Raw genomic sequence first — 27,919 nt, forward strand, 5'->3', positions numbered from 1 at the left:
GTACTTGGTGCAGCTGTTCAGGAGTAGTTTGTTGATTGTTCCACAGAAATCAAAGTGTCCAAATGCCTTTCGATGATTTTTTTTTTTTCATTGATACAGTTCTTGTTTTATAACAGAACATAAAAACAGGAAAGGATGAATACAAACTTTAATTGGTTGTTTCAGGTCATGTGCATAGCAACTTAAGAAAGGGTATCAGGTCTGGTAGACACTGCTTGATAAATTGATTTGCCAATAATTCTGATATGAGTGCATTTTCTGTCTCTACTTTATTTCTATACTGCTTTATACAGTTTAGGTGTTGGAGTTGATTCCAGCAGTGTGCATGCCGGACATGTCACCAGTCGGTCATAGAGCAAACACACAAGATTACACCAAGAGAAACTGGAGTACCTGGATAAAACCCACAAACACACAGGGAGAACATACAAAGTCCACACAGAAAGGCCCCGGCAGGTAAAGGAATGCTCGACTTGCTGTGTACAGGATTACCCAAGTCAAAGTGGACAAAATGTTCATAAACATCAAAACACTTCCCTGCAGCTCATCGGGGCTGAACCACAGTGAATAAATGTCACCCAGTCATGACGGAGGGGTTAAAATTAGTTTTATTATTATTTGATAGAGCAGAAAAAAACCCCAAAAAAACCAAACATTTCTCATACATATTCCCCCCCCCCCCTCCCAACTGGGCTGCCCTGCATTGAACACCACATCAACCCCGCCCCTCCCTTCCCCGACCAAACGGAATGGTGAATCTGTATTCAGAAATACAGCAGCAACAGCAGCAGCAGCAGCAGGCAGTAGTCAGGACAGCACAGGGTGACACTTCTCAGGTCACAAAAGTGATGGGCTCAATCCAGATTGCTTATTTTGCATCAACAAGTCACCGGTTGCTCTGTTCTGCCTGTTCGATATACATACAGACAACCGGAAACACTTCAGATGCTACTTGGAGACGGAAACACAACAATCTCAAATCGTGTATTTCCATCAGCGGTGTGCATATTGTATCAAAGCAAAATCAGAAACAAAATCCTGGGTTGTACAGCGATGACAAACTGAGCATTTAAAAAAAAAAAAAAAAAACTGCTGCCCATTAAACCTGATGTGTCCCTCTGTGAGCTGAAGAGTGCCCTCGGACAGGACGTAAACTCGCCTGGTATAAAATCAAATCGTGGATGTTTTGATAAAATCTGGAGTGAGGTACTCAAGGACAAAGAAGCCAACTTAATAATCAGTGATGATGAAAATGAACAATATACTCTGAACGAATATCAAGAATTTCCAGAGAAAGAAACGATACCTGAAAAACTCAAACTGCTGGTTGGTCGATTTCTTCTCAGTGTCATGTGTAATGAATTCGTTTTTTTTTTTTTGCTTTGAATTTGACGTTTTCGACAAGAATACAGAAATGAGTGGAAAAGCGGACACATAACAGTAAAACCTCAGTGACCGAGATGGAAAAACATTTGCTGCTAAATAACTGAGCAAACTGGACTTATCCAGTCTGAGGTGGGAACACGCTCTACTAGCTTATCCTGTGCTGCTGCGACCTGATCGAAATGCACTAGAGCTCTTGTGAAAGGCAGGGTTAGTTCAATTCCAATGATCTGACAATAATCATACACACCTTAATGTTAAAGACTAACAAGTTCAGGTTTGTTTTGTTGCTATAGGGGTTTTTGCATAACTACATTCTGAAAGCTGTCCAGCTTCTTCTCTCAGGACCAATCGTGGGGTGCGTGGGAGCCACTTGACACACAAGAGAAAACAATTGTAAAGTGGAGATCCATTCAAACTTAGGGCATACAGATATGTCCCTACTAACATGACCCTATAAATAAATTTAGACAGTTTGTCTATAGAAGGAAAATAATAATGCACCACAACCTATGACTAAAAGCAAAACAATGTCAAAAATATGACATTCCTTACACCCCCTCAGTTTAGCATGAATACATGTTTATATCCAGAGAGGGTTCAAATAAACTAGAAACCTTCTAGCAGAAGGGATTCCATTTGGGCTCCACTATTTCTTTGGAAGGCTTATTTTACAATATTCAATAAGAATAGTTTCTAGTTTATCTTAGAAAAAAAAAAAAAAAGGATTTAATATTAGGCCACAACATGGAACCCAGCAGATGTAAAACCACCTCAACAGTAACATTAGCCTGTAAATTCAGACCTTCATAAGAGGCCACTTCCAAAGTATCAGGGAGCACAATATTCCAAACACAGTATATGACTTACAGAAGAAAAAAACAAAAACAAAAACAAAAACAAAAATCCTAACATTCAGCCATACAAAATAATCCAACACACATCAACTTCTCTACTGAACACGCTGTGGGTTAGAGAGAAGAGGCAGTCTGTGTGCAGATAGAGATCTTTTTTTTTTTTTTTTTTTGTAACTTTTTTTATTTTATTTTTTTTTCCATTTTAATAGTTTTTGCAAAGCTGAAGCAGTTAATTTGTGGATGGTCCTCAAAGCTTGACAACAATCCCCGTGACAAGGTCTTCGGTTAAAATGCAGCCCAATGTGAATCAGACCGGAGAGGGTTAGGACATAAGGCGAATATCTTATCGTATACAATAATGATTATTACTGTGCCTCTCCTCATCCAGAGGCAAAGGGGAGAGCTAAGGGATTTTGTGGTAGCTTCCTCTTGTTGCGACTGGGATACTCTACCAATATACAGGAAGGAAGAGGCGACCTCACAGGAAAGATTTGTAAAATTGTACACACCCCCGTGCCGACCCCTTCCCTCCCAGAAGTAACTCACAATCCAATGTGACACAATCCTTGCATCCCTACGGCTGTCTCAGCACAACAGCAGTTTGGGAAGGATTCAGATCAGGAAGAAGGTAGCAGTAGAAGATCGGGGGGGGGAAAGAGATGTAAGAATATGTTCATCCAACAAGAAAAGGAGGTTGAATCTCCTCTTTTCCATTTCAACATGAGTCCATAGAAAGGATTAGAACAATAATGAGCATGGCTGTTATTGATATTAAGAGGGATAATAGTAATGGTGTCAACAGGGAGAAAGATTGCATTATTTCCATGTGTTTGCTGCTTGGGAGATAGAACGAGAGGGTATCATGTCCAGCAGGTATTCTCGCTGACGCTCCACGGCAGAGCTGCTCTTATGAGCAGACAGGCTGGGGTTCACGTAGGCCATGGTGACGCCTGTCAGGAGAAACACACACGAGAAGTCAGCTGACGGGCCATTGTTGACACCAAACCATTTGACAGATCTTTCGGATAAAACTGCAACATTTTGACACACAGACTTGGAATAAAGCAAGACGCGAAGACCGAAAGCATTCATGACTAAAGATATCCACAGAAGAGGAGAAGAATAACACCAATCGGTGAGAAATGGCCACTTTCAGTAACACACACCTGCGTTGCCAACGCTCTGCTTCCTCCAGGCTGCCATGTTGCTCTGGTTACTGCTGCCGGCGCTGACCTTCGCCCCCTGGTGCAACGTCCTTGCTGCGACGTGCTTATCCGGCCTACCACCCAGCGCCGCTGCTGTGACGGCATTCTGCAGCTGGGAGGAGGTGAAGGAGTGGGCCATGCCATGAGCCCCTACAGACTGGAGGCTGTGTGACAGCTGACTCTGCAGACAGACAGAGGGACATTATTGGAGGTTCCATTTACACGATGAACGTAAATGACTGATGTGGGATAATAAGCTTTGAAACTACAGTGCCGGACTGATTGTCACACTCACCTGCTTGATGGAGTGATGGGCCACAGATCTGTGATGCATGGCAGCCCTGACCTGCTTGTACTGATGGGACACCAGTATATCACTTTTGGACAGTGAGGGAGAGGACGAGGAGCTTTTAGAGATGGAGGAAGCAGCCTGCTGGAGAATACGCTGCTCAATCTCCTGCTCCTGTTGGAGTGCCTTCACGAAGGCTGCCTTAAGCCGACTGGTGTGCTCAGCCTTCAGGGCTTTCTTCTGATTGGACGACATGCACTGGTCACACAGGATGGTCCCAACCTTCTCCTTTCTCCAGCGGGAGGTGAAGTCCGTCTTGCACTGGGCACAGGTGTACGGCTCTTTGGGAGTAATGCTGGCCATTGCAGCAGCTGGGCCAAGATTACCTATGCAACAGATGAGCAACTCACAATAAATATAATAGCTTTTTTTTTTCTTTCCTTCAACAAGGCTTCACATTTTGACACTCTACTGTTCGACAAGCTGCAGAAGTTCACCCACCTCTGCCATGCATCTCCAGGAGTTTCTGTACCACTTCTTCCAAACCCAACAAGTAGATGAACTCATTGTTTGCCGCAGAGGGAAGGAAGTTGAACTCGGGAGCAGGCGGTTTGGGTGGAGGGATCTCCAGCAGCGTCTTCTCCAGCTGTTTGCGCAGTGCCAGTTTCGCAGCTGCCTGTCGGCTGGCAGGGGAGTCATTGATGTTGGAGTTGGGCGACACTGAAGAGCCTTTGAGGCCAGTTGGAGAAGCCTGAAAACAAAAGACGCACCAGGGTTCAGCAGGGTGGCAATGGAAAGGGTAGATGAGAAAACCAGAGAGAAATAATCTTCCGTTCAAATGTTTCTTTTTGAGAGAGAAAAAATGCAATGACTGGATTATGTCGACTTCACCTGAGGGATGTTGACCATGACATTACTGTTTGCCACGTTAGCCACCCGAATGAGTCCCTGCTGAATGATCCTCTGGCCCTGGACCTGGACATTGGGCACAGAGGCCCTGGGAGCCAGAAGGAGTGGAGGGGGCCCTGAACCACTATGCTGCTGCTGCTGCTGACGGAGACTGGCTATCTGCTGGGGAGTCACAGCAATAGGCTGATAATCCCACACACAGATACAGCCGATACAGAAGACAACAATGCACATAGATGGAGGACAGAAAATAGACAAAGTGAATAGAAATAAAATTCAAAGTCCTTCAACTAAGGTCATTTTTAAAATAGTATTTTATAAGAGCAACTGGGATTGAATGGCTACATTTCCTTCACCCACACACTAACCTGGGCTCCTCTGACCAAGGGAGGCATGACAGTCTGAGAGTTGTGTTTGGATGGGATGTGTTGTCCACCCCGCACCAAGGGAGGGGGGATCACTGTGCCTGAGCTGCGACCAGTCCCCTGTAAACACAGCAACAGTGTATGCAAATACAAATGACAATGTGCACATTGATCGTAGAAGGAATGTCTCTGTAAAACAGAAGAGTTGTCCAAGCGTTTCTATACTTTACCTGAAGGGGTCCTTTGCTCGATGTCATGCTGCCTCTCACCAGAGGAGGAGGAGTAGCAACAGAGCCAGTCGCCTGAACGTTCACAAAACAGGAAATGCTTTCATGAGCACGTAAACTGTCTCATAAAGGAAACGTTTGAGGGAAGCAAGACTCTTTTGATAAGGAGCCTTTGAACCCGACAGCTCCAACAAAACACACCTTCTGTACGTTGCTCTCCTTCTGGATCTGACTCTGTCGGAGCTTTTTAAGCAGCACCAGTTTTGCCTCCTGAAGTCTCAGCTCTTCCTTCAGCTGTTTGATGATGCGCTCTCGTTCCTCTGGTGAACTCTTCTGTAAACGTGACGACGGGTATGACAGCTCAGACGAAACTCACAGTTTGACAAGTACATCAACTCAAAATAAATGCATTTGAAATGAATAAAAATCGGTTTACTACCATGAGTTTATCAGTGTCTGTCTTCGAGAAGCAGTGACCGTTCATGAGAGGACTGGACGGCTCATTGTCTGATAACACGATCACATCGTCTGGTGATGGTGGCTGTCGCTCTTTCTTGATGTCACTGTGGGGACAAAAAAAAAAAAAAAAAGGTTAACTATTTAACAAAAATCCAATATTCTTTTTGTCTGGAATTTCAATTGACTTGTATTTTTTCCTTCCAACCAGAAGATGGCAGCATACAGTTAGGGTTTTAGCACCACAGTTGTGTGAATGTGTGCTAGGACACACAAGAAGGCAAGAACCAAGAGATCAATAATGGAGTAATGGCGGCAGGGGAAGAACGCAGCAGCCCATTATCTCATCCAAAAGGTAGCGTCGATGAAACCTCCCGCTGTCTCGATTCTAATGGCAAAATCGTTCACAAAACACCATCCAGACAAAAGGCCAAATTAACTGAAATCTTATGTACCTATAGAATAGCGAGGACTTTTAATAAAATGGTAAGTGGCATTTCCTGAGGACGGAAGAGAACAAAGGCGACTCGAGGGGAGCCACATATACATATTATGCAGGGGAGGTGGAGATGAGATGCACGGGGGGGGGGGGGGTTACTGCTAATACACTGCATGGATCATCACGGAGGAATAAGTGTGTTTTTTTTTCCATAATGAGGATCCTGTGAGGTTCCCAAAGTCTGAGGGTCAAAGAAAGCTAGTGGGAGATTACAAATGCTCGAGGTTGTGATGTACACTATGACGCCATGTAAGCGGTTTGAGTCATTCTCTGGAGCGATGCATGCAAACATGCAGCAAAGTTATATAATCGTTCAGTAACCGTCGAACGAGGCGCTTCGGGGTTTCAGACTCAGACCCAGTTTACCACCCAGACAAGGCCTCACCCCTCCCCTACCTCCGCGGCGAGGCCTATGGCCTAGCCGTTTCGGCACAGCCTGGGCCTCGGCTCTGCCCTCCCTCCCAGCTGAGTCACAAGTTGAGCTGAGCAGAGGTCCGCTGGAGACACTGGAGGTGGTGACAGCGAGGGGGGGAAGGGAATGCATGGCCAGGAGCCAACCTATTGTGTACACTCTCCCTCTCTCACTCAGTCACTCGCAGTCACTACTTCACACACCCCTCCCCCACTCTCACTTACTTGTTCATCTTTTATATTCCAACCCACTGACTCAGTTCTTCGCATTTCCCCTTCCCTTTGTGCACTCCTGTCTCCAGACACACTTCTTAAGTTATCGTCTCTGTCTTCTTCGCAACAGACGTCTCAACAGCTCCCGTCAACATACAGGCTGCATGCTCGAGCCCAATAAGGTCACTCATACAACCATGAACCAAGGCGCTTATACCTACATTATGAGCTGAGAAGACCAAGCAGCAATCGAAACATGACTGTTAACAATCATTAAGAGTCATAATAAAACTTCTCCAGGCTGCTGTTGAGAACCGAATCAGACTCTGTTAGTGAACAGCCAATGCCTGGAAAGTACTTCTCTGATATGCTCCATTAAAAACTAAAAAGACAACTTGGTGCGTTGAGAACTGCTATTCTGAGAAAGATTACACTCCTTAAGCTCAGCTGAAGTCTGGACTGACAGCAGTGCGTCAGCCAATGCTGTTTACATTCAGTACACACCAAATTAAAAGCACACAAACGTCCCAAAACCATCACTGAGTTATCATCGGGACCTTGTTTTACAGGAATTACTATGCCATGCCTTCTTGATGAAACGTCAGAACTAGCCTGTGCTGGTTTGTTGCTAACTATTGAGAGCAGCTTACACAAGCATCACAACACGCTCGCTTGGTTATATAAGGTCCACTGCTTCAACGGGCCTTGGCTTCCCCCAATCATGGCGTCACGCTGACCCCGCTATAGGATTGCTGAATCAGTGGTTATGAGATGCAGTGAGGGTTCTCCATTCAGAATGCAACGCAACACCGCCGAGTGCCATTTTAAGCCACGTAAGGCTCTTTGAGTTAATGAGATAGCAGAGCTGCACATACAGGTGATAGGCTGAGCAAAGACGCGCTCAAATATTGACATATTGTTATGATGCAGGCAAAGCAAACTACCGGCGGCCTACTTATCAAGATGTGGGGGAATTCTATCATCTCTGTCATCACCTCGTTCCGCCAAACTGCATTTTGTTTCATTAATAGTTTTCCCAGAGTTATTTGCCACGGACTTTGCATAAAGCCGCAGAAGAACAGCCGCGCACCGTGTAAGTCCACAAACACATGCTGAGGTTTAAAGCTGGGCCAAAGGTGACACTTGTGTGTAATTATTTTGCAGCCGACACACGTTTAGCTGAATCACGGCTCTGTTCTACTTTAACTGCCATCACATCTGTGTGTGTGTGTGTGTGTGCGTGTGCGTGTGCGTGTGCGTGTGCGTGCGTGCATGTGTGTATCGCTCTACCACAGGTCACATGACCGCAGGCATTTCTCTGCATGGTCATGTGACACACCCACCACCCCTGTTGGCCCCTCCTTCCTGCCGCTGCGCCTTCCAGTGTGGAAACCATGGCAACGACCAGTTTGAACCAGTTTGTGACACATAGGCTTCGCTTTTCGTCAGGCAGAGTTCAGGTGGTGCCGAGGGAGAAACGGAGCTCAGGCCTCGAGCGCCTCAAAACTTTCCAAAATGGGGGCAGGCTGTCGAGAGCCACACAGCAACTTCCTGTGCGACTCCCGTCAGACCACCAGCTGGTGCAAAGAGAGAAACCTGAAACTGTGGTAGACTCATCTCTTGCACTGTACATTTATACTTGATCCCCTGAGGCTTACGGTGCATAAATAATCCTCCAGAGATTTTAAAACAAACTTGCACACAAAAATGCAGGGAAGTGGTGGGCTTCAGTTCTCTTTTTGACTGTGGTGGCCGTCCCACATAACAAAAATACAAAGGAAATTTCCTATCTGGATCTTAAATTCTGAAGCAGACAAGTTTGTTAATGATTTACGTGGGGGTTTTTTTTCTCCAAAATGGTGGCCAGTGACAAACTTCATCAAGGGTTAAATTTGTGTTAAATATTTCTGAATGTTGATCACAGCTTAGCTTTGTCTAAACCAGAGGTGTTAAAGTCATTTTCAATGCATGCATAGCAAACTATTTGAACTTTATTTGACAGATTTGCTTAAAGATCAGGAATTCTATCTGCCAGAGTTTTTCGTATCAATACTTCCTCTCCTCCCTTCAAGGGTCCACAGCAGAGCTATTGAGTCAACTCAGCACCTCCATGTCCCGCTTCACAACATCCCTCAATCTTTTCAGAGGTGTTTTTCTTCTTGCATCATGCCTGGTGCTCCAACTACAAACATCCTTTGTCTAATATATCTACTAGTATGTGTCCACAGCGTGTCCAGACGCTTTCCCTCTGATATGTTCTATTAATTTTGTCCATCCTGGTTATTCACAATAAACATTTCAGCTTCTTCACTGTTGACATCTTCAACTCGGCAGACAAAAAAACTGTGCTTTATAGGGAGAATTATTTCTTTGCATTTTCAATCTCATAGTATAGCTTTGATGCTAATGGCACATTGCACTTTTATTTTCTATTTTGAATACCATATAAAGCAGTGCCTGCTCCAATTACTTTAAAATTTCCAAACACGGAAATTCCATGACTGAATGAAATTCTCACCTTTTGGATGTGCTCATGTCAACAGGCTCGTCTCCGGTCTGCACCTCAACCTTGATGGTGGCCTTTACTTCTCCGGTCTTGAGGATGTTGGCTGCCACCTTCGCAGCCTGCTCGCTCTTCAGCTTGACGCCCTCGCCTCCGTGTCCCACCAGGGCCATTGGGCTCCCAGCGGCATCGCTCTTCTCCAGTTTAACCCTTTTACTCTCCGTATCCCCGACGGAACCGGGACTGGTTGTGTGATCCCTCTCCAGAGCCCGCTTCTGGCTGCGCGTTTGACGCACTGCCTCCTCTGACATGGCTGCTCTCACCCTGGAGAGAAGGGAGACATAATTACACTCAGTCTTAAATGTATTTACAAACCGAACACAATAACAGGCAAGAGGAGTTTGATTGTAATAAAGGAATTCTTCAGGGTACCGCTTCCGTTGTCGAAATAAATGCCAGGATGGTTTCTAACCATAGGGTAGCATTATTTTCTACAGGCCAATTATACTTGAACGATATACCAAGACCAACTCTCAAAGTGATTCTCCACAAGGCAATCACACTAAAACTGTACAGCAAAATCAAAAGAACACAACAATTATTTGAACACTGTGCGGAACTTGATTTTGAGCACAGCAAATGAGTCACACTGAAAACTGATTTGGAACCATTAATGGCAAGTGCGAGCCCTGCAGGAAGGCCTTGAGCCTCGTTGGTCAGGTTACGTTTGGCTTGGGTACAATCAGCTACTCTCAAAGTGAGACAATGAAATTGGAAAACAGCAGTGCCAAGGCTAAGCTTTACAGTGATAACTGACCTCAGTCTGCCTTTGTTTGGGAGGCAGCAGAGTGCCAATGGAGTGACTGAAGACACTGAATCCAATCAACTAAAGTAAATCTTATCGTTTGCTCGTGTATAGGTGCCAAATTACAAGTTCATATAGCTGATGTTCCTTAATTTTGATGGCTGTACATCAACCTTTTTTCTTTTAACCATGACTATTTAAATTTTATGGAAGGGTTGTGATTATATGTCATGCCTGCACTATTCTATGTATGTGCATATTTTAATAGTACTTATGTTTGCAGTTTTTTTTCTATGGAATTTTGTCTGTTGAGTATGTGCGCATGACTGTACTGCTGCTGACAAAATTTTATTTCCCCTCTGTGAGATTAAATAAAGCCTTATCTTATCTTATCTGAAACAAAATCATTTTTTGAAAAAAAATAATCTAATTCTTATCATCATACAACATCTTAATATTTTGAACAATTCAATTTCAGTTAATTGGCACAAATAACAACATAACTAACTTAAAGCACTTTAAGATAAACGAAAATACAACGATAAAAATCATCTAAATCAGTTTAGATATTGTCTTAATGTTGTAAGAAATGTATATAGCTATTCTAATAATATATTGACAAAGTTGTGAAATGTTGCTCTGCTTAGCTGATATTTCCAGTTGTATTTAATGGGTAAAGGCAGCCAGGCATTAAATGTCCTTCTGTTACTGCCCCATTAAACAATATGTATACAAAGCAAACACATAAACAAAGGAACAAACAAACAAAGTATTGTATAACATTCACGTCACACAAGTGAGATATATTTCTAATATAACTCATGTAAAAGACAATATGTCACGCTTACAAACATTTGTACAATGGTGACCAAATGAACCTGAACTGCTCTCATCATCAAAGTCCTTATATATTGTGATACAAAAGTCTAATTGACCACAGGATTGTCTGTGAAAAAAAAGTTACATGCAAATGTATGCAGTATCAGGAATCTGGCTTCAAGATCTATTGAGACTGTGAATGCACCTCAGCTCACACGCATATCCCTGAGGTTTTTTACGAGACAAGAATGGCTTTCCTGAAAACCAGTTCAATCTGGTTTGCCATTGAATGAAGGCGTCAGTTTAACCTGTGGAAAGTCAGAGTGGCGAAGGGAAGGGAAGGGAACGAGACAGAGAGGCCACAGTCACGTTCAACGTTGGAAGCGAGGCGGGAGGGAGGGGGAGAAAATGTCGTCTTCGGACGGACCAAAAACACGACGAGCAGACAAGAAAGGTTGAGGGGGACTGATATGACTCCTGTCTGTAGCACTCAAGAACGGACCCAGACTACAAAACGCCCGTCAGTGACGGTTTCAGATAGGTCTCTAAAAAAAACCCAAAAGGTTTGCATGTATTAATGGACACAATAAACCTCTAAAACGTCTTGAAATGTTTAGTCTGCTGTCCAAGGAAGAGGCCTTGAAGACTGGAAGGTGATAATTCACTAGACACAAATACTGCTACGATTTTCCCTGCGAAACAGCACGCTGAAAAGACCTGCAATGTTAGGTGAGATAGTGAAGCTGCATTTCAGCATTTTTTTAAATTATTTTTTATGAATTGCTACATGCATTATTGTTGCACTTTGGCCTGATGATTCGCATTTTATTTGACTTTAAGTGAAGTTAGCACACAGCGATCCTTGACACTCGGTAGGGAAAATGCTGAGCTTTGGTTAAAAAACAAAGCATCAACGACAAGAGCTTAACATTCAGGTCTGCGAGCAAATGAGTTTGCAGAGCCTGAAATGCACCCTGCTCTGATAAACAGCAAGGACAGATGTGCCCCTGTATGATCCCCGGACACAAAGGCCATCTATGTGACAGTCATGACAGCTTTCATGTCGGGGTTTACATGTGCATGCCCGTACATACTCCACGCACACACGCATGCACGTAAACAATGTCAGGCATACCTTTTTGCAGAAAGACTAATGAAAATGGTGGGGTAACGGTGAGGTTGTGAAGCTTTGTCAGGTAGAAAATGACTGTAAACCTTTGGGGCCGAGAGCAGTGACGTTGTGCCTGCTCGTTTCAGGTCTGCAGACACGTGTCTACCTCTGTCCCGCAGGACGCGGATGGCATCGTGAAGCCAGTGCTTAATGCAGTGGATGCAGTTGACGCTAAGCAACGGAGGGGTGGCAAAGAAAATTGTTGTCCATACATACTTTGTGATGTGTCCCGAATGCACTTGAGACGGGCTGAGAGGAATGTGTGTACAAGTCCTCGGTGTTGCATCACACTCGCTCCCACCATCACGCACTGACTGACTAACTCAAGAAAAACATCCACGATCTTTTCATGATCGTTAAAATATTGTGCCACACAACCGTTTTGTTTTTTTTTATTAATTCTAATATCATTATTACCTCTAATTTGATATTACTGACGCCACTATTGGTGTCCATACAATGCAAAATTAATACGATCTGGTCAACCTTGCAGCAAATACAAATAGAAAACAAAAAGTATTTTTCTATTATGAATACATGATGTATGAAGCCAACTGTGACCTTTGTATCACTTAGTCAAGTAAAGAGTATTTCAGTTTCAATCAATTTGATGAGACATGTTAATTTGGAACTAAACAATATTTATTTCTAAAGCCAATATTTAAACAAACTCATGTTGTCCTCGTGAGATTATTTAACTGAAAGAGTGAGCAATGTATACTTTGAAAAAATATGTTGACTGTAATACATTTATGTCAGTAAACACGCGACGTCTGGCGTACCTCATCTCATCACTACCACAACCATCCGGAAACACTTTCTCTATCACTGCCAAATAGACATCTGACAGTGTTTAGTAGCAGGAAAAAAAAAAAACAAGCAATGTCTTCAAGCACTGTTCGACAAGAGAAAGAAGACAGGGAAATTATGGGTCCCAGTACCTCAGTGACAACATGTTATGAGGGAGACAAACGCTTTAATAACTTCATTATGCCCGGTATACCCGGATACAAACTGAACATCTTTTCAGATTATTTTGGCTTTAACATCAGGATTTTTGTTCAACTTTATGGCCAAGTAATCAACTGTGTCGAACACTGCATCCAGTGGTAAAGCTCCTCACATTATTATGTAAGACTAACCTGATACACAAAGCTCACCAACAGGTCTGACTGGTGCTTTCACAGATGCCTGGAGGGAACCAGTACCCCAAACAGCAAAGTGTGGGACATAACAAGCCCAGAGAGGCCATAAAGACAAGACGTCCGCCTTTCACAACTCACAATTCATCAAAACCATAAACTGTATCACCATCGAGCTCGGGCTGTCAAGCATGTCAGCAATGTTGGATTTCAGCGTTGTGATGAAGGGGACAAGTTCTCCCCATGTGTGTATGGGTTTCCTCCCACAGTCCAAAAACATGCATGCGAGGTAAATTGGTGGCTCTAAAGTCCTGTCCACACGAACCAAAAATATAGCGTTTTTATCGCTGGTGTTCTAAAAGAAAAAAAAATTGCGACTGGTGGTGACATAAAAGTTTTTTGGGTTTTTTTTAAGAAAAAATTGGGGGCCTCTAAAAACGCTACGCACATGTGGCTGATCAGCCAAAAACGGTACATTTATGTAAAATAGCGTTCTCGTGTGGACAGGCCCTAAATTGCCCTTAGGTGTGAATCTGCGTGTGTGGTTGTCTATTTCTCTGTGTTTGTCCTGTGATGGACTGGTGACCCATTCAGGGTGTATCCTGCCCTTGTCCAGAGTGAGCTGGGATCAATTCCAGTGCCCTGCGACCCGGCATAGTATTCAGAGGTATCATGGCTGGATGGATGGATGGCTGGATGGATGGCTGGATGGATGGATGGATGGATGGATGGATGGATGGATGGATGGATGGATAGATTCGGGTAACATACATAGCAAACACACTCACAACAAGATTAAAAAATAAAGGATCACTATCCTTGTGTCAATGTCAGCCTGGAAGCGAAGCATTTGACCGATGTGTCAACTCCACTCTGATTTCCCACTTCTAACACAAGCTCGCTATTATTTGTCTTGTGTCAAGATAGTCCCATAAGTTTTCAATTGTACAACCCATGCAACACCATGGAAGAAAGTTTCACTATCAAAAGGAAAAGACTCATGAGGTACAAACTCAAGTTGCGACAGACAAAGTCATGCAGCTTTAACATGTCTAAAAGGTCAGCAAGTTTTCGCTCTGAAATACATGACATACTTAAAATACTTTCTTATATTCTCACGCGTTACATGCATCTCCTCCTACTTGCTTTTCACAAAGGAGCCAATGTGGTCATTCATATATTTCACATATTAACTAATAAACTGTGATCATCCCCAAGAATGAGCGGCATTTAACAAGTGGACATGATCATTTTGCAATTATTCCTACAATGAACGATGACCACATTAAGAATTAATAACTGAATTAGAGAGAGTAGAGCACATTAGGCACGGGTGATATTAGTTATACATATTAATCCAATTAAATCAGGAACAAAATTTAATAAGAAAACAGATAAGTATCAGTAGAGATTTTGATCAAACCCTGATAACAGAAACCTATATTTGTATTCCAGGAAGAGAGATTCATCTCATCAATGTGCCAATGATCTACCAACAACAGCGGCACAGAATGATGGGAGGATGAGAAAGAGAGGGAAGAAGAGTACCCGCCAGTGATTAGTTATCTGTGCCTTGTTCTCTCAGGAGACTGAGGAGGAGGAGTAGATGCATGTCTTCCTCGTTTCCCCCAGAATAATAAGGCCTGAGGGCAGAGCAGATCTTACACCGAAAAAGAAAAGGATGATGGCGATGGGGGCTGTGAGAGAGCCTGGATGTCTCTACAACCCGTTCATTTTCAATCGAGAAAAAAAAAAGCATATATGTATAAAAAGGTTTGGAGTAAGCGGAAAAAGACTTCCTTCAATCAATAGTTAATAAACAGCCATTTCTTTGTTGGGGTTGTATAGATCAACGGTAAATCTCTCATCTCGCTGTTCAGTGCGGCAGGATGAGATATGCAAGCGTGAAAGAAAATGGTAATCTTGTGACCTGGACTGACACTGCAAGCTTTATTCTCCGTCCGTCTCCTATTGTGTCCAGTAGTTCATAGAGACCAGATCAATGGCAAAGTCTCGTCCCCTCAGGTAGCGTGCTCGCCTCTCATCTCTCGCACTGTAATGATCTCCCCACTGGGACGGGACCCAGCCAGCCAACACATTAACAGCCATTTTTCTTTTTTTCCAAACTGAGCCTTTTTAACTGTGTCCTTCGGGTTCAATATAGGTGGAAAACAACAATTATAGTGTCCAATAAAAGCAATACAAGTATGGATTATTACTGCCCAATAAAAGACAGCACAGGGACATCTCTTTGTCTTGTGCATCTAAGGGGCCTTGGCCCTTGTAATATTGATTTAATCACTCAAACCGCCAATTATTTTACTGGCAGACATGATCAGGTGATGATCTCATGATGATCTTAAATATAACATGATTACTCACTCCTGCTGCCCTCAAAACGAAATGACTCCTGCTGCCGGCTGAACGTCGCGTTGAACTGAGAAAACATTTCGCTTCAGTACAAACAGCCGCGGCAGACCTTTCTTTGCTTGGATAAATCATCTTAACTGTATTAAGAAAAGATTAGACTACCTATATTAATCTGTGCACCAGGCTAAGAGTGGGGGCAGGGATCCAGCTGAGATGGTGCCATGGTTGGGGGAGGGTGCAGAGCGCATGTGGCGAGCTGAGCCATAATCTCACTGTACCCAAGTGAAAAATATTCTTACTTGTCTTCTTTCTCTCACTTGCTCTCTTTCTGTCCTTGCCTCTACCCCTCTCTGATTTACACACAAACCGACTAACGCGCGCGCACGCACACACACACACTAACACACACACGCACCTACACACACACACCCCACACACACACACACAAGCGGGCGCATGCACACACACACACACACACCCAGACGCACATACACACAGACACGAACACACACAGACGCACACTTGTTCTGTGGTCAGCCAAGAAGTATGTGTCTGTGTGTGTGTGTGTGTGTGTGTGTGTGCGTGGGTGCGTGTGTGCGTCTTCTCATACTGGTTGCGTCCCGAACATTAAGGGTTAAGCCCCTGCCATTTTAATGCCACTGACAGATCAGACCATTAGGGTGTTACCTAACAAAATGGAAGCCTTTAACCCTGATTCTGCCAGATTGCGTGCGTGCGTGTGTGTGTGTGTGAGTGTGTGTGTGTGTGTGTTTGAGCCACAGGCAAACAAAGTGCATGTTCCTGTCTCCACCTGGATTCTCCCCCGGCAACGTTCCGACAACAACAGTAGTGAGTCCAGAAGTGAAGATAGACTTAAACGTAATCACACAAAAATGAGCACCCCCATAGGGTTCCATTAAACATGGGGCTGTTCATGAGTTACAGTGACACGAACAATTGGCAACGTATCCTCATCACATACAGTTCAATAAAAAAAGAATTATTAAAATACCTCATCTCATAGTATATACCTTTAGCAGAATATCGGTGAGCATACAACACCTTGGGTCAAGCGTCGGTAGCATTTCTGAGCCTGTAATCATAAAATGACTGGATACATTCTCAACTACTTGTGTTTACAAGTAATAATAAAAAAGAAAAGCTGAATGTTTAAAAAAAAAAAAAAAAATCCTCAACAGGGATAATCTCCAATTTCAGCCAAATTGCTTCCAAATGGGTCCTCAATAATCCTGTAAAACCAGAAGCACATACCCACATATGGACTGGAGTGCCAGGACACACGCAGACAGCTATCACATTACATTTCTTAGAAATGAACAGTAGCAGGAAGTGACCGCAGTAGAGGGAGAGCAAAAACAGGGCTGAAAGGGTGCAATAAAGTTGAGTATATCAAATGTCTGATCTACAGGCTAAGCAAATTATCGGTGTTCGTAGTTTAAAACAGCAACTGGATGTATTACGGTCTCATGTGGATATAACAGGAGGACAAACAGGAATTTTCGGGATGCCACCGGTGAAGTTATATTAGATTAGACCAAAGTAAATGAAACCAAAAGGAATGGGCATGTTCATTCAGAACCTTATGCAAGACAGATTAATACTGGTGAGGAATGATCTCAATAACATTTTAGCTGGTTCCAAACATCAGTACTAACAATTATTTCTATGACGTTCCTCAACTATTGGACAGCCAACAAAGATTAACTGTATTTTCAACTTCAAACTATTATACTGGGAGAAATCAGACCAAACAAATTTCAATCTAGAAGTCCTTATTTATGATCTTCAACAATCTGGAAATTTGTAGCACAAACTACTGTCTACAAATCAAAAAAAACTTTTTTTTAATTAATATAAAAACTTTTTAATTATGTCTCACTGGGCTTTTTTTGGTCACTGTATGCATAGATTGTGAGATAAAGACTTTATTTGAATCAAATTTGTCTACATATTAGGATTTTCTGCATTTTGTGGATTATGTTTCAAAAGAAAACGTAAATTGCACCTTTCATTTGGCTGTGACGACCGGTGACTCAACAAGAGAATATGCAAATTATTGGCAAATTTGACACAAAAGCTGCATGACTGTTGCAAATACTCCAGGTAAAATTGTCTAATTATGTTGTACAGGTGACATGCTTGTGAAGCCCTGTAACTCATGTAAGAAATACTGTGATCTGCTGCACATATTTTGAGATATTCTTTGCAAAACCTGTTCACAATCTGTCACAGCCCAGTAAAACAGAGGCTTAACTTGTCAAATTACTCCCTTCGAGTAAAACCCGCCTCAAAATCTCGTGAGCTCTTTTTTTTGTCTATACTGTCCACCTCCACCCCAACTAAATCACACTAAAAAGATCTCCTTCACGGTGAAAGGAATAACATAACTTGCTAGCATTATTTAGGGTAACCGATCTAAAAAGAGCGGTTTGAAGGGCCCGTCTCTTGTTCTCGATACTTCAGGTTGCTTTGTAAAGAAGAATCCAAGGTACCAATGAGTACATCAAATCCAAGTAAGCCCTTTTAGTCACCAGCGCCACCAACGAGAAATCATCTCTTCATTAATAAAGACCCACTTATCAACTTCATGGCCGTCATGAACAGATTTAAAACCATTGTTTCCACTGCGCAGTAGGTACCAGTACGCCACAGGCTTTCGTGTGTTACCACTGACAAAAGTTGTAGATGGTGACAAAAGCATCTGTTCCCAACCGTTCCCCATTTTTTTTGTAACCCCCTCCGATGAGTTCCCGGGCGCATCGGAACAGGTTCTATAAGGAGGCGCTACCATGCAGCCGTCTGCCGATCGGTAATGACGATCATCACTCTTGACAAGCCCACAATATTTAGATAGCTCATCGGCTGTATGTTTGCACAAGCCACATTGCAAACACTGGTTGTTTTGTTAATTCGTATTTTTTTTTTTTTAAATGTCCGCGCTCCACACAGCACCCTGCAGCTGCTTCTCTACCGCTGTCCAAGCTTTGCCACAGAGAATGGAGGCTCGCGGCTTTGCTCAGACGCCCGAGCAGCGTCACGCCAAATGTGTTCCGCCCTGGTCCTGCGTTTACCGTCGTGTGATGAGATCACATACCTGCATCGTTACGTGGTCATTCACAACTCCGCCTACATTTCAATTGTACTCTCATGGAACAGATTTGGGTCTGGGTTCACCCTGTCTTACCGTACCGTACTGCGCAGTGGGAACAAGGTTAAGTGTGAGGGTGAGTTGATATGGCCCAACTGATTAATCTGTAAATTGGCCAAAAGTTGGCTGATTTGACCCTTATTTTTCCACAAATAAAATGCAGGGAATAGTGTTTTTCTGATGCCCTTGTGTTACGTATCCAGTAGAGGATAATAAGTTTCCCATTTCCAATGACATGCCTCATTGTGTCGTTCACGCTTGACTGATAGGTTAGCCCCGTTCTCTTCCTGTGCTTTAATCGTTGCTGCTGCATCAATCGGAAGTAGTCATTGCTAATCGTTTTATTGACGTTGACGAGTCACGTCAGCACTAAAAAAATTTAATTGGCCGATTTATCGGTTATCAAAATGTTATATTCCTTACTATCAGAATCGACTTCAAAAAACCTGAATTGGTCTACAGCTATTAAAGCCTCTAGAAAAAAAAACCTACAACAAGGAAATACCAAGACAAGGTGACGCCTGCATTTCAAATCAAAAGATAAGGGTTTTAATAATCATGACCACACCTAACAGGCAAATTGTTATTGAGCACTACTATATCATAAGTCAGTGCTGACCCATATCACTTTCAAGCTTCCAGTAAATCATTTCAAAATCATGATGGCACAAAATTATTTGGTGAGATTGTCATTTACTTATGCCTCTATCAGTTTGTGGAGAGGTGAAGAGTAGAAAATGGCAGAGGGGTTTGGTATGCATGTACATTTTGTTTTAGTTATGAGGACAAGATGGAATTTTATACTCAACCATGGCATTTGCACAGTCTAAAAATGTAACTCATCTGACATGTTGCGCTTTACACTCGTCTTCTTCTGTATCAGTATATTTCATATTTGTTTTCATTTCCCATTGTGGTTTTAGGCAGTGAGCCATTCAGCTGTCATTTGGAAGGTTAATTTTCAGGCAAGACGGACAAAAAAAAATAGTAGACGTGTTGCTCAAAGCTTTGAAAAAATGTGTATAATTGCCATCACTATTTGTGACCATCTAATTTTGCCTGAATTAATCTTTTTTTGTGTGCCAAAATATAGAGAATTGTCGGATTGAGTACAGAACCACAACTGACGTCCGGTTTGTATTACACCCAGTAATGAGCAACATGATTGGTCAATTGATACCATGTGATCTGTACCTTTTGAAAGGTGACCTCTGATTGGTTTGTAATTCTCTAACTCATCCAGGTGCATTCAAATGCAAAAGCAGAGAGGAGGATTTTCCTTTCCAAGATGCTAATGAATTATATCTGCAGAATCCACAGAGGTGGTATTAATTTCATGGACCTATGATCTATCTAATTTTTTCGCTTTCAACGTGAAATGAGAAGAGCCCCCCTCCACCGACAAAATACATTTTGGGCACCCATAGTTTTTGGATGGACCCCCAAAACAAAAATGTCTGCCTTAAAATCATGTTTCCCATCCAGCACGCACACGCTGACAAACAAAATGTGTTATTTTCAATGCCACTCAGCCAAAGTGTTGTCTCTGATGTATTGAACACCTACTCCGCGTGACGGGGCTCTGAACAAAAAAATATTCTGAACTAATTGTAGCCTTCTCTCTCTTTTTTTTTTTCCTTAATGGTGTTCTAGACAAGCTACTACCCACTCATGCTAAAGTACATAACTCTTGTTTCATAGTAGCACTTTGTGTTTCACCTGGGTCCTCTTAATAAGCCCTAAAGCTCACCAGTTGTAGGCTGACCACTTTACAAGGAGTCTGAAGCAGAATTGATCCTATTATAGCCAGTTTCTTTATTTGATGATGTTCCCTGTAGCTTTCTGGTATCAGATGATGAGAAGGCAGCAAATACTACATGCTTACCCAGGCTTTACCAAAATGCAGTTATATACACTGACAAAAACGTTTATCCCACACTTGAGATGCAATGCTTCTGTTGTGTTTTTCCAAATTAGTCCATTTGTTTACATTATATACAAGATTTAATAGCAGGTACACAAGAAAAACTGAAATGCAGGGGAACCTAAACCTCTGTCTCCCCCTCCCCTCATATAATCAATTTTTATTAAAGAACTTATAACACAGATATTGTGCATGTTAGTTTACCCACCGTGAAGCAATAGAGCAAAAATCAATTAAAAACAATAACTACAATGTGACAGAGGAATAATTAAAAATGTGTGTTATCTATTTGAGTCCACGGTTAAAAAACCAAGCAGTAGCAAATAATGTACAAAAGTCTAGGACAGCCTGTCCTACTTTCATACTTTAGAGTAGAGAATCACTTTGGACCCATACTTTTTCTCCAGGGAAACTAAAGACAGGACTTATAACATGGGCCTAGAATTTGACAAAAAACAAAAAAGAAGAAACTGAAAGGGCGCTTGCATGTGAGATTTCAGAGTGTTAAATTCTGGAATCATGAAGGCCTTTCTGAAAATAAACTTTTCTTTCAGAGCTACAGGATATAAAAAATATAATATATGCACTCAACTCATTGCACTCTGCCACAAAGAACACTAATTTAGGTTAGAAAAAAAACAAAAGAAATTCTATTGCTCATTGAATACATGATTATAATGATGACAATAATGATAATACAAACAAAATGAGGAGACGTCACAAATATTGTCTGCTCATTTTCCAGTCTGTACTTTTCCTATCCCCCAGCTGCAGCTGTGATCTGACAAACCCATCCCGTGTCTTCTCTTGATACATTTTCCTGGCAGAAAGTGAAAAATCAGAAGTTACTTCAAAATTAAGGGGACAAGTGAGCTCAAACTTCTTGAGAAGTATGAGAAGTATAGCAAATCCTTGTTTTCATACCTTATCTGCTATGCATGGCAGGGCAGTGATCAAATGCAGCATGTATACACAACTCGCACATATAAGTCATGTAGCCAAGAGACAGCCAGGACACTTTGTCCCCTCTTGCAGACATGCCTTGATGTTACATATATCCAAGTTGCTGCTCTGCCTCTTTGCTTGCACTGAGAGATATAAAGTGGCGATGTCAGCATTGGCCACACAGTCGACGCAATTGTCGAAGGCAGATTGAAAAACAACATTATAAATGTGTATCCAATAACCCGTGAGAGCAAATGTTACTTTGCGTATATAGGATGAGACGACGCCTTCGGGCAGCGATGGTCAAGTTGTCACTCGAAAAAAAAAAAAACTCAACCGAAAGCAAAGAAACACACGATTGCTATCAAACTTTATCCCAAAGTCTTTTAGACCACCAAGCTACTAAATGTAGTAGTAAATCTAGGATCTACCTTGGCTGCAAAAAATTGAGTGGCCAGTGATATGGGTTCAATTGTAGAAATTAACAGAGCCCTGTTAGCAGCAAAGCCCCAGTGCATGCATATGACTGTATGTTGCAGCATTGAATTGTCACACAAAGCATAACTGGATGCTTTACCACAGCAAAGGAAGGATTTGAATATTTTAATGCCTGCCACAATACCTTCCAAAACACCACTACCAGCTACCCTGGTGATGCTTGTGCTCCCTGCAGCTTTGCTTTGTCTTGTACATTTTATATATTGATAAGATAAGTATGATGAAATAACACTCAAGAAAGCTTTCCTTGTGCTCATTGCACCGACTGCCTCACCACTACTGAGAATTCTACAGTGGCTATAGGTATGGCTCGGTTTTGGCAGCTATAGCTCAGATAACAGTGGCCGTCCTTTCGTCGGAATGTTTTGGGTTCGATTCCCAATCACAAAGATTCGTATGTCGAATTGTCCTTGAGCGAAACACTGAACCTCAGAGCGCTCCCAGTGGATGATAGAGCAATGTAATGAGGCAGCCATGTCCATTGGTTTAAGAATGTACCCAAAGGGTTAACAAAGTATTTCTATTCTATTTTATATCCAAAACTCCAGGAAAAAGGACAGAGACTGTAAAGAATGGTACCATCTTAAAACATTTTTTTTTAATCAATACCTGTTTGTTTTTTTTCTTTAAAATGAAAGAAAAGTTGGAAGTTAAGGTAGACAATGATCAATTCAGCACAAAAATCTACATCTCGGAGGAAAACACTTAATAAAACCAAATGAGATTAATGGTTTCTGACAAATCTTATTACAGACACAATTCTGTAGAAATGCTGTTTACTAATATAGCTTGTGGTTTATTGTCCATTTATCTAAGAAAGCCAAATTCAGCAGGAGGATAAACAGGGGACAGTATTTCACTCATTTCATTTAGAGTCCAAGGTTCCGACAGATTAAAAGCAAACACAAAAGATAACATTCCACAGTTAAAGATGGGATAGTCATATTGTAAGCACACATGCTTAATGAAGTCCAACTGGGTAAACAAGAAATAGTTCAACCGGTGTAGGATTCCTCTACTCATGCTTCAAGTATTGCCCAAGGCTTTTAGGTGGGAACCCGTGGCCAATAAGTCTACCTTTTGTTTTTTTCAAGCGCCCGATGAAACAAAGCACTGAGAGGATGTGAAAACATTAGCTCATTAAAAAAAAAGAAAAGAATCTGCTCAGCTGAAACACAACAAGATGCCAACCAAGGCAACACAAGGAAGCCCATTACTTACACACCTCAGGGAAAACTTAGTGGTTTGACAGTTAGTATGAACTTAAAAAAGCCAACTGTATCAAACATGGCATGTTATTTGATTGAAAAAAAAAATACAAATAAAAATACACAAAAGTAAGAACACAAAGCAAACTAATCCAACGGGGCAAGAAGTTCATGTTCCCTTATTGGAACATTGTGTACCATGTTTAATAAACAAGAAAATCTCTCTGCAAAAACAATGTGGGTAATATTTGTAATTACTTAACGGTTTTACCAGCATTCCCTGTTAACTCTGTCAACGTTGCTGGTCTCTATGGTTAAGTGATGGGGCCCCTATAGCAACATTGCCACACAGAATATTTCTGCAAAAACAAAAGTCTCAACCATTGGACAAATACTTCATTCATATGGTATTTGAGCACATCATCAAAAAACACAATTTTGCCTTCACACTTCAGCAGAACCAAAACGAAGGTGTTTTTCTTTCTGTAGATTGCATACAACTGCTGTTAGCGTTAACAGATCAACGTCTATCCAACACAGACTATTTCAATGTGTTATTACAACAATAAATCAGTACAGTATATCTTTTCTAAGTCGCCGTTGCAGTATTTTCAGTTGCGTTGAGGCAGACTGCTCTGTAGCTCTGACTAGCGACGGGCGTATGCATGACACTTGAGCGTCACCTTGTACAAGATTGAATAAACAATAAAATAATATTTGATGCTGATGCAGACCGAGCCACATCTCCCAGTTTAGCCAACTTGTCATGTGCAATCTCCAATTTTCAATCCAGATTATGAGAAACGGGTATGATGTCAGATTAAACATTTGTGTGATAGAAATCGGTTATGTGTAATACAAAACATTTAAAAGTTAAGTCCAGAAATTTTAAAAAGGTGCATCTATAAAGGCATATGCGGAATTGTGTGTGTGTGTGTGAGGTTTCACTTTCATGCCAAATGCTCAGCAACAATTTCAAACTCTATTGTATGGGGAAAAAAACAAAAAAACAAAAAAAAAATAGGATCAAATTCCAGGTGCAAAGATTTGCGCTGAAGATCACAATAAACTCAAGAATGAAAATTGTGACCAGCATATCCTTGAAAAGTACAAAAGTCAAATTAAAAAGTGATGGAAAAATAATGATTGCACATCCTAATGCAGCAAAATAAAGAGGATCTCTAATCATGCCTGTCTGGTTACATCATTCTCGTGAGGGTTTTTTTTTTATAAGAGGCACCCCTCCTCAGGCAAATCCAAGGCCCATTATAAAATGCAAAGCGACACGTGTCCCCCATCACTGGCCAAGGGTGCCAACTGTCCGGTTGCTCTAGAACAAGGGCACTGCTTAGCAGAGGTATGCTAGACACACCTCAAAGTCAAGGAAGACAAAAATTGTCCACTCAGTTAACGTGACCCATAGATCACAGTCGACTACACACAAGGTGACACTGTAAAATAAATCCCCAAACACAGGGAACCAATGGGTCAATCGAAAGCATAAGGATTCTTTAAAAAAAAAACAAAAAAAAACAACAAAAAAAAACACCTCAGCATTAACATCAGATAAAAGGCAAAATGCCTTCACTGGATTTGCTTGAATATGTAATAAATGGTTAATTGTGCAGCGTGCCCACAGACTTGACAGTAAACACCTCGTCGCCTAAAATAAGTGTTAAATTTGGTCTTAGTTACAGGTATTCTGATGCAAAGACAAAGCCTCGGTTCAGATGTGGCGGTGTGGGTGATCGCCGCTAAGCTGTCGTGGACACAGACACACACCCCGACGAAGGCTCACCGTCCACCATTACGCCTCCATAAAAAGGCTTTTCACGGTTGAGCTAATCTGACAAAGTTGTGGGATCAATGGCTCATAAAGCCATAACAGGAGCCATCCGCGGTCCAGACGGGCACCAGGCTTAGCGAAACCCGGCAGGGATGCATATTGTGATATTCATAAACTTCAGTGATCCAACTTTTTTTTTTTTTTCCGGGAGAATTGCTCCTTATTTCAACTCACCCATCAACAACAACAAGCTATCGCATGCTAACGTTAACTTGGCTTGCAAACAACAACCTGTCCATCTGTCCGGCTACAAAACCAGCGGCTAACCCAACGCCAGCTAACGTCCCCATTGTGACCGAAACCGTCGACAAAGATCGCCGGGCTGAAGGGGAACACTTTGGGGAAATGTTTCTAATGACGATTATTGTGTGCATTGTCGCGTTTGGCCAGGATGTCTGAACGCCTCCAAATAGCGATACACGACAGACAATGAAACCGACCCCGTCTCAGTCGGCAGCTATCGAGCTAAGTTAGCCTGCTAGCGCTAACTCCCCGGTCACGGGCAGACAGTGGCTAAATGTGTTCACTCGTAATACCGCGTTAATTACACGTTTATAACGAATCGTCGCTCGGTCCCGGAGTGTTGTACCTTCGTTGTAAGTACATAAAAGAAACAACTTACATTTTTTCCCAAATAGTGATGCACGCGGATACAAGTTTTCTTTTTTTTTGCCGGGTAAGTTTAGGATTATCGCCGTAGTCTTGATATAGCCCTTGAAGCTCGTACACGATGTGTGTGTGAGTGTGAGTGTGTGTGAAGCGGAGGGACACACAACTGTTACCTTACACATTAGCCGGGCTACGCTAGTTAGCCTAACTTAGCCGACCTGACGCCGACAGATAAACTTCCGTCGTCGTCATATTTCAATTGAGGATTAAAACACTTAGATGTGATCCGATAGCTCCGGGAAAGAGTGGTTTGTTGAACTTACAGGGTTCAGGAGGAGCTTGGTGGAGTCCCCCCGCGATGTTCAGTCGTTAGGCGTAAGTATCTCGCTGGCTTCGGTGTAAAAATCCCGGGGATCCCCTCTCTTCTGTCCGCTGCCACTCCGGCTGCCAGATAATGTAATGAGCCACCACAGGCGGCGTCATGCTGCGTTCACAAACACCTCGGAAATGTTAAGTTTCCCAATAGATACACAAAAATGATGCGTTTACGTCCGCGCGATAGGTAGATAGATAGGTAGATAGATAGATAGATAGATAGATAGATAGATAGATAGATAGATAGATAGATAGATAGATAGATAGATAGATAGATAGATCATCTTTATACTACAATAATAATGCCCCAAAAGTTGAGAGAATGTTAAAAAAAACAAGAGAATTGCAACGTTTTAAAGAAGTTTAAAGAGTCCATTGAGCAGTCTGAACAATCTGTCAGAAAGTTACAGAGACATTGATCAAACAGTTCTTCATTTACTTTTATGTAAAATTTAAATATGTTAAGCATAATGACTTAAATATAAAAAAAGGAAATGCAAGGTTAGCAAATCTAAAGAGCCAGTATTTTGCTAGAAGATGCCAATGTTAAGCTGCTTCAACTAATTCTTTGTCATGAGATTTATAGAAATGCTTCCATTACATTTTTCTTTTTTTGTATTTATGTTTTCTATCCATGTGAGGTCTGATGTGAGATGTGATTTTAGAGAGACACTTTTCTTTGACTATGCACCCACTTCATGTAATTGTTTTCTTGGGATTTCATCCATCTATTCATAACCTGCATGTCTTTTGGATGTGGATTGTGTGAGCAAGCAAAGAATCTGGCAGAAATCCCACGCTGGCAAAGGAAAAGCATGCTTTGTGGAACATTGTTACTGTGAGTAGTCAGTGTCATCTTCTGAACCACTGTAACATCAACTGCAGTATCAGATTGTGCACTTGACTCTTGATGTAACAATAAAATGCAGTACTGGTGTTATTTTATTTATTGTTAGTTAAGCCTTTTTATGCATTAACACATTTAGACTTTTTTTGAGCATTTGTAGGAGCACTATTAAAAAAATGTCATGCTTTCAGGATTCTTTGTGAGAACATAGGCTAGTGCTATTTTTTTGTATAGTTGGTCACAGTTGGACCTGCACTGTGGCATGAGACACATATAACTGTACCAGGATCTTGTTATTTGAGCATGAGTCTAGTCTGGAGTCACTTCTTTTTTCAAAAGTCAGAGGAGGACTGCTTCTTCCAGAAACTGAAACCATTCTGATATGATCATGAGGTCTTTCACACTCGTCGCGTAATCATATTCAGTCAAGATCAAGACAATCAGTTCTTTCATTTATGAGTTGAATTATTACCCTCAAGCCAAGAGTAACCTTATATGAGTTGGTAACACCGTACCAATTATAGGATTTAATCGAACACTCCAACTCAACAAACAGAAATCCTTTTTTTAATCTGATCTTCTTGTTTTCTCAACATTTTTGTCAGTATTTACATATTTTATAACTGTTTTATATTTTGTGCGTATGATCCTTATGGTCTCTATTTAATCAGTTCACCATACATTTAGGTTTTTGTATAATTGTATACTACGTTATATCTACGAAAGTGATTTGTTTTAGTATGCTAGTTTTCATATTGGCAAAACCAATGTCTTTCTAAATGTCTGTTATATTCGTTTCCATTTTTTAATTAATGTTTTTATTGAAAGTATGGTACATCAATGATATAAAATTGACATTTCAAACAATGACAAT

The 27,919-nt window shown here is 41.7% G+C and overlaps 1 protein-coding gene across 1 annotated transcript; it reads right to left on the minus strand.

Annotated features, from left to right (window-relative positions):
* Positions 1 to 744: 744 nt before the first annotated feature.
* On the minus strand, positions 745 to 26,306 carry gatad2ab (GATA zinc finger domain containing 2Ab; the record flags this gene model as incomplete). Its single annotated transcript, XM_080506562.1, is given in 14 exon segments — positions 745 to 3,190; positions 3,407 to 3,626; positions 3,741 to 4,120; positions 4,236 to 4,485; positions 4,626 to 4,826; positions 5,012 to 5,128; positions 5,239 to 5,310; positions 5,437 to 5,568; positions 5,675 to 5,798; positions 9,333 to 9,641; positions 26,147 to 26,153; positions 26,156 to 26,172; positions 26,174 to 26,280; positions 26,283 to 26,306. Coding segments are annotated over 14 exon segments (2,094 nt in total). The 3' UTR covers positions 745 to 3,056.
* Positions 26,307 to 27,919: the final 1,613 nt, after the last annotated feature.

The sequence above is a fragment of the Blennius ocellaris genome (assembly GCF_963422515.1).
Source record: "Blennius ocellaris genome assembly, chromosome: 12".
Taxonomy (NCBI): Eukaryota; Metazoa; Chordata; class Actinopteri; order Blenniiformes; family Blenniidae; genus Blennius; species Blennius ocellaris.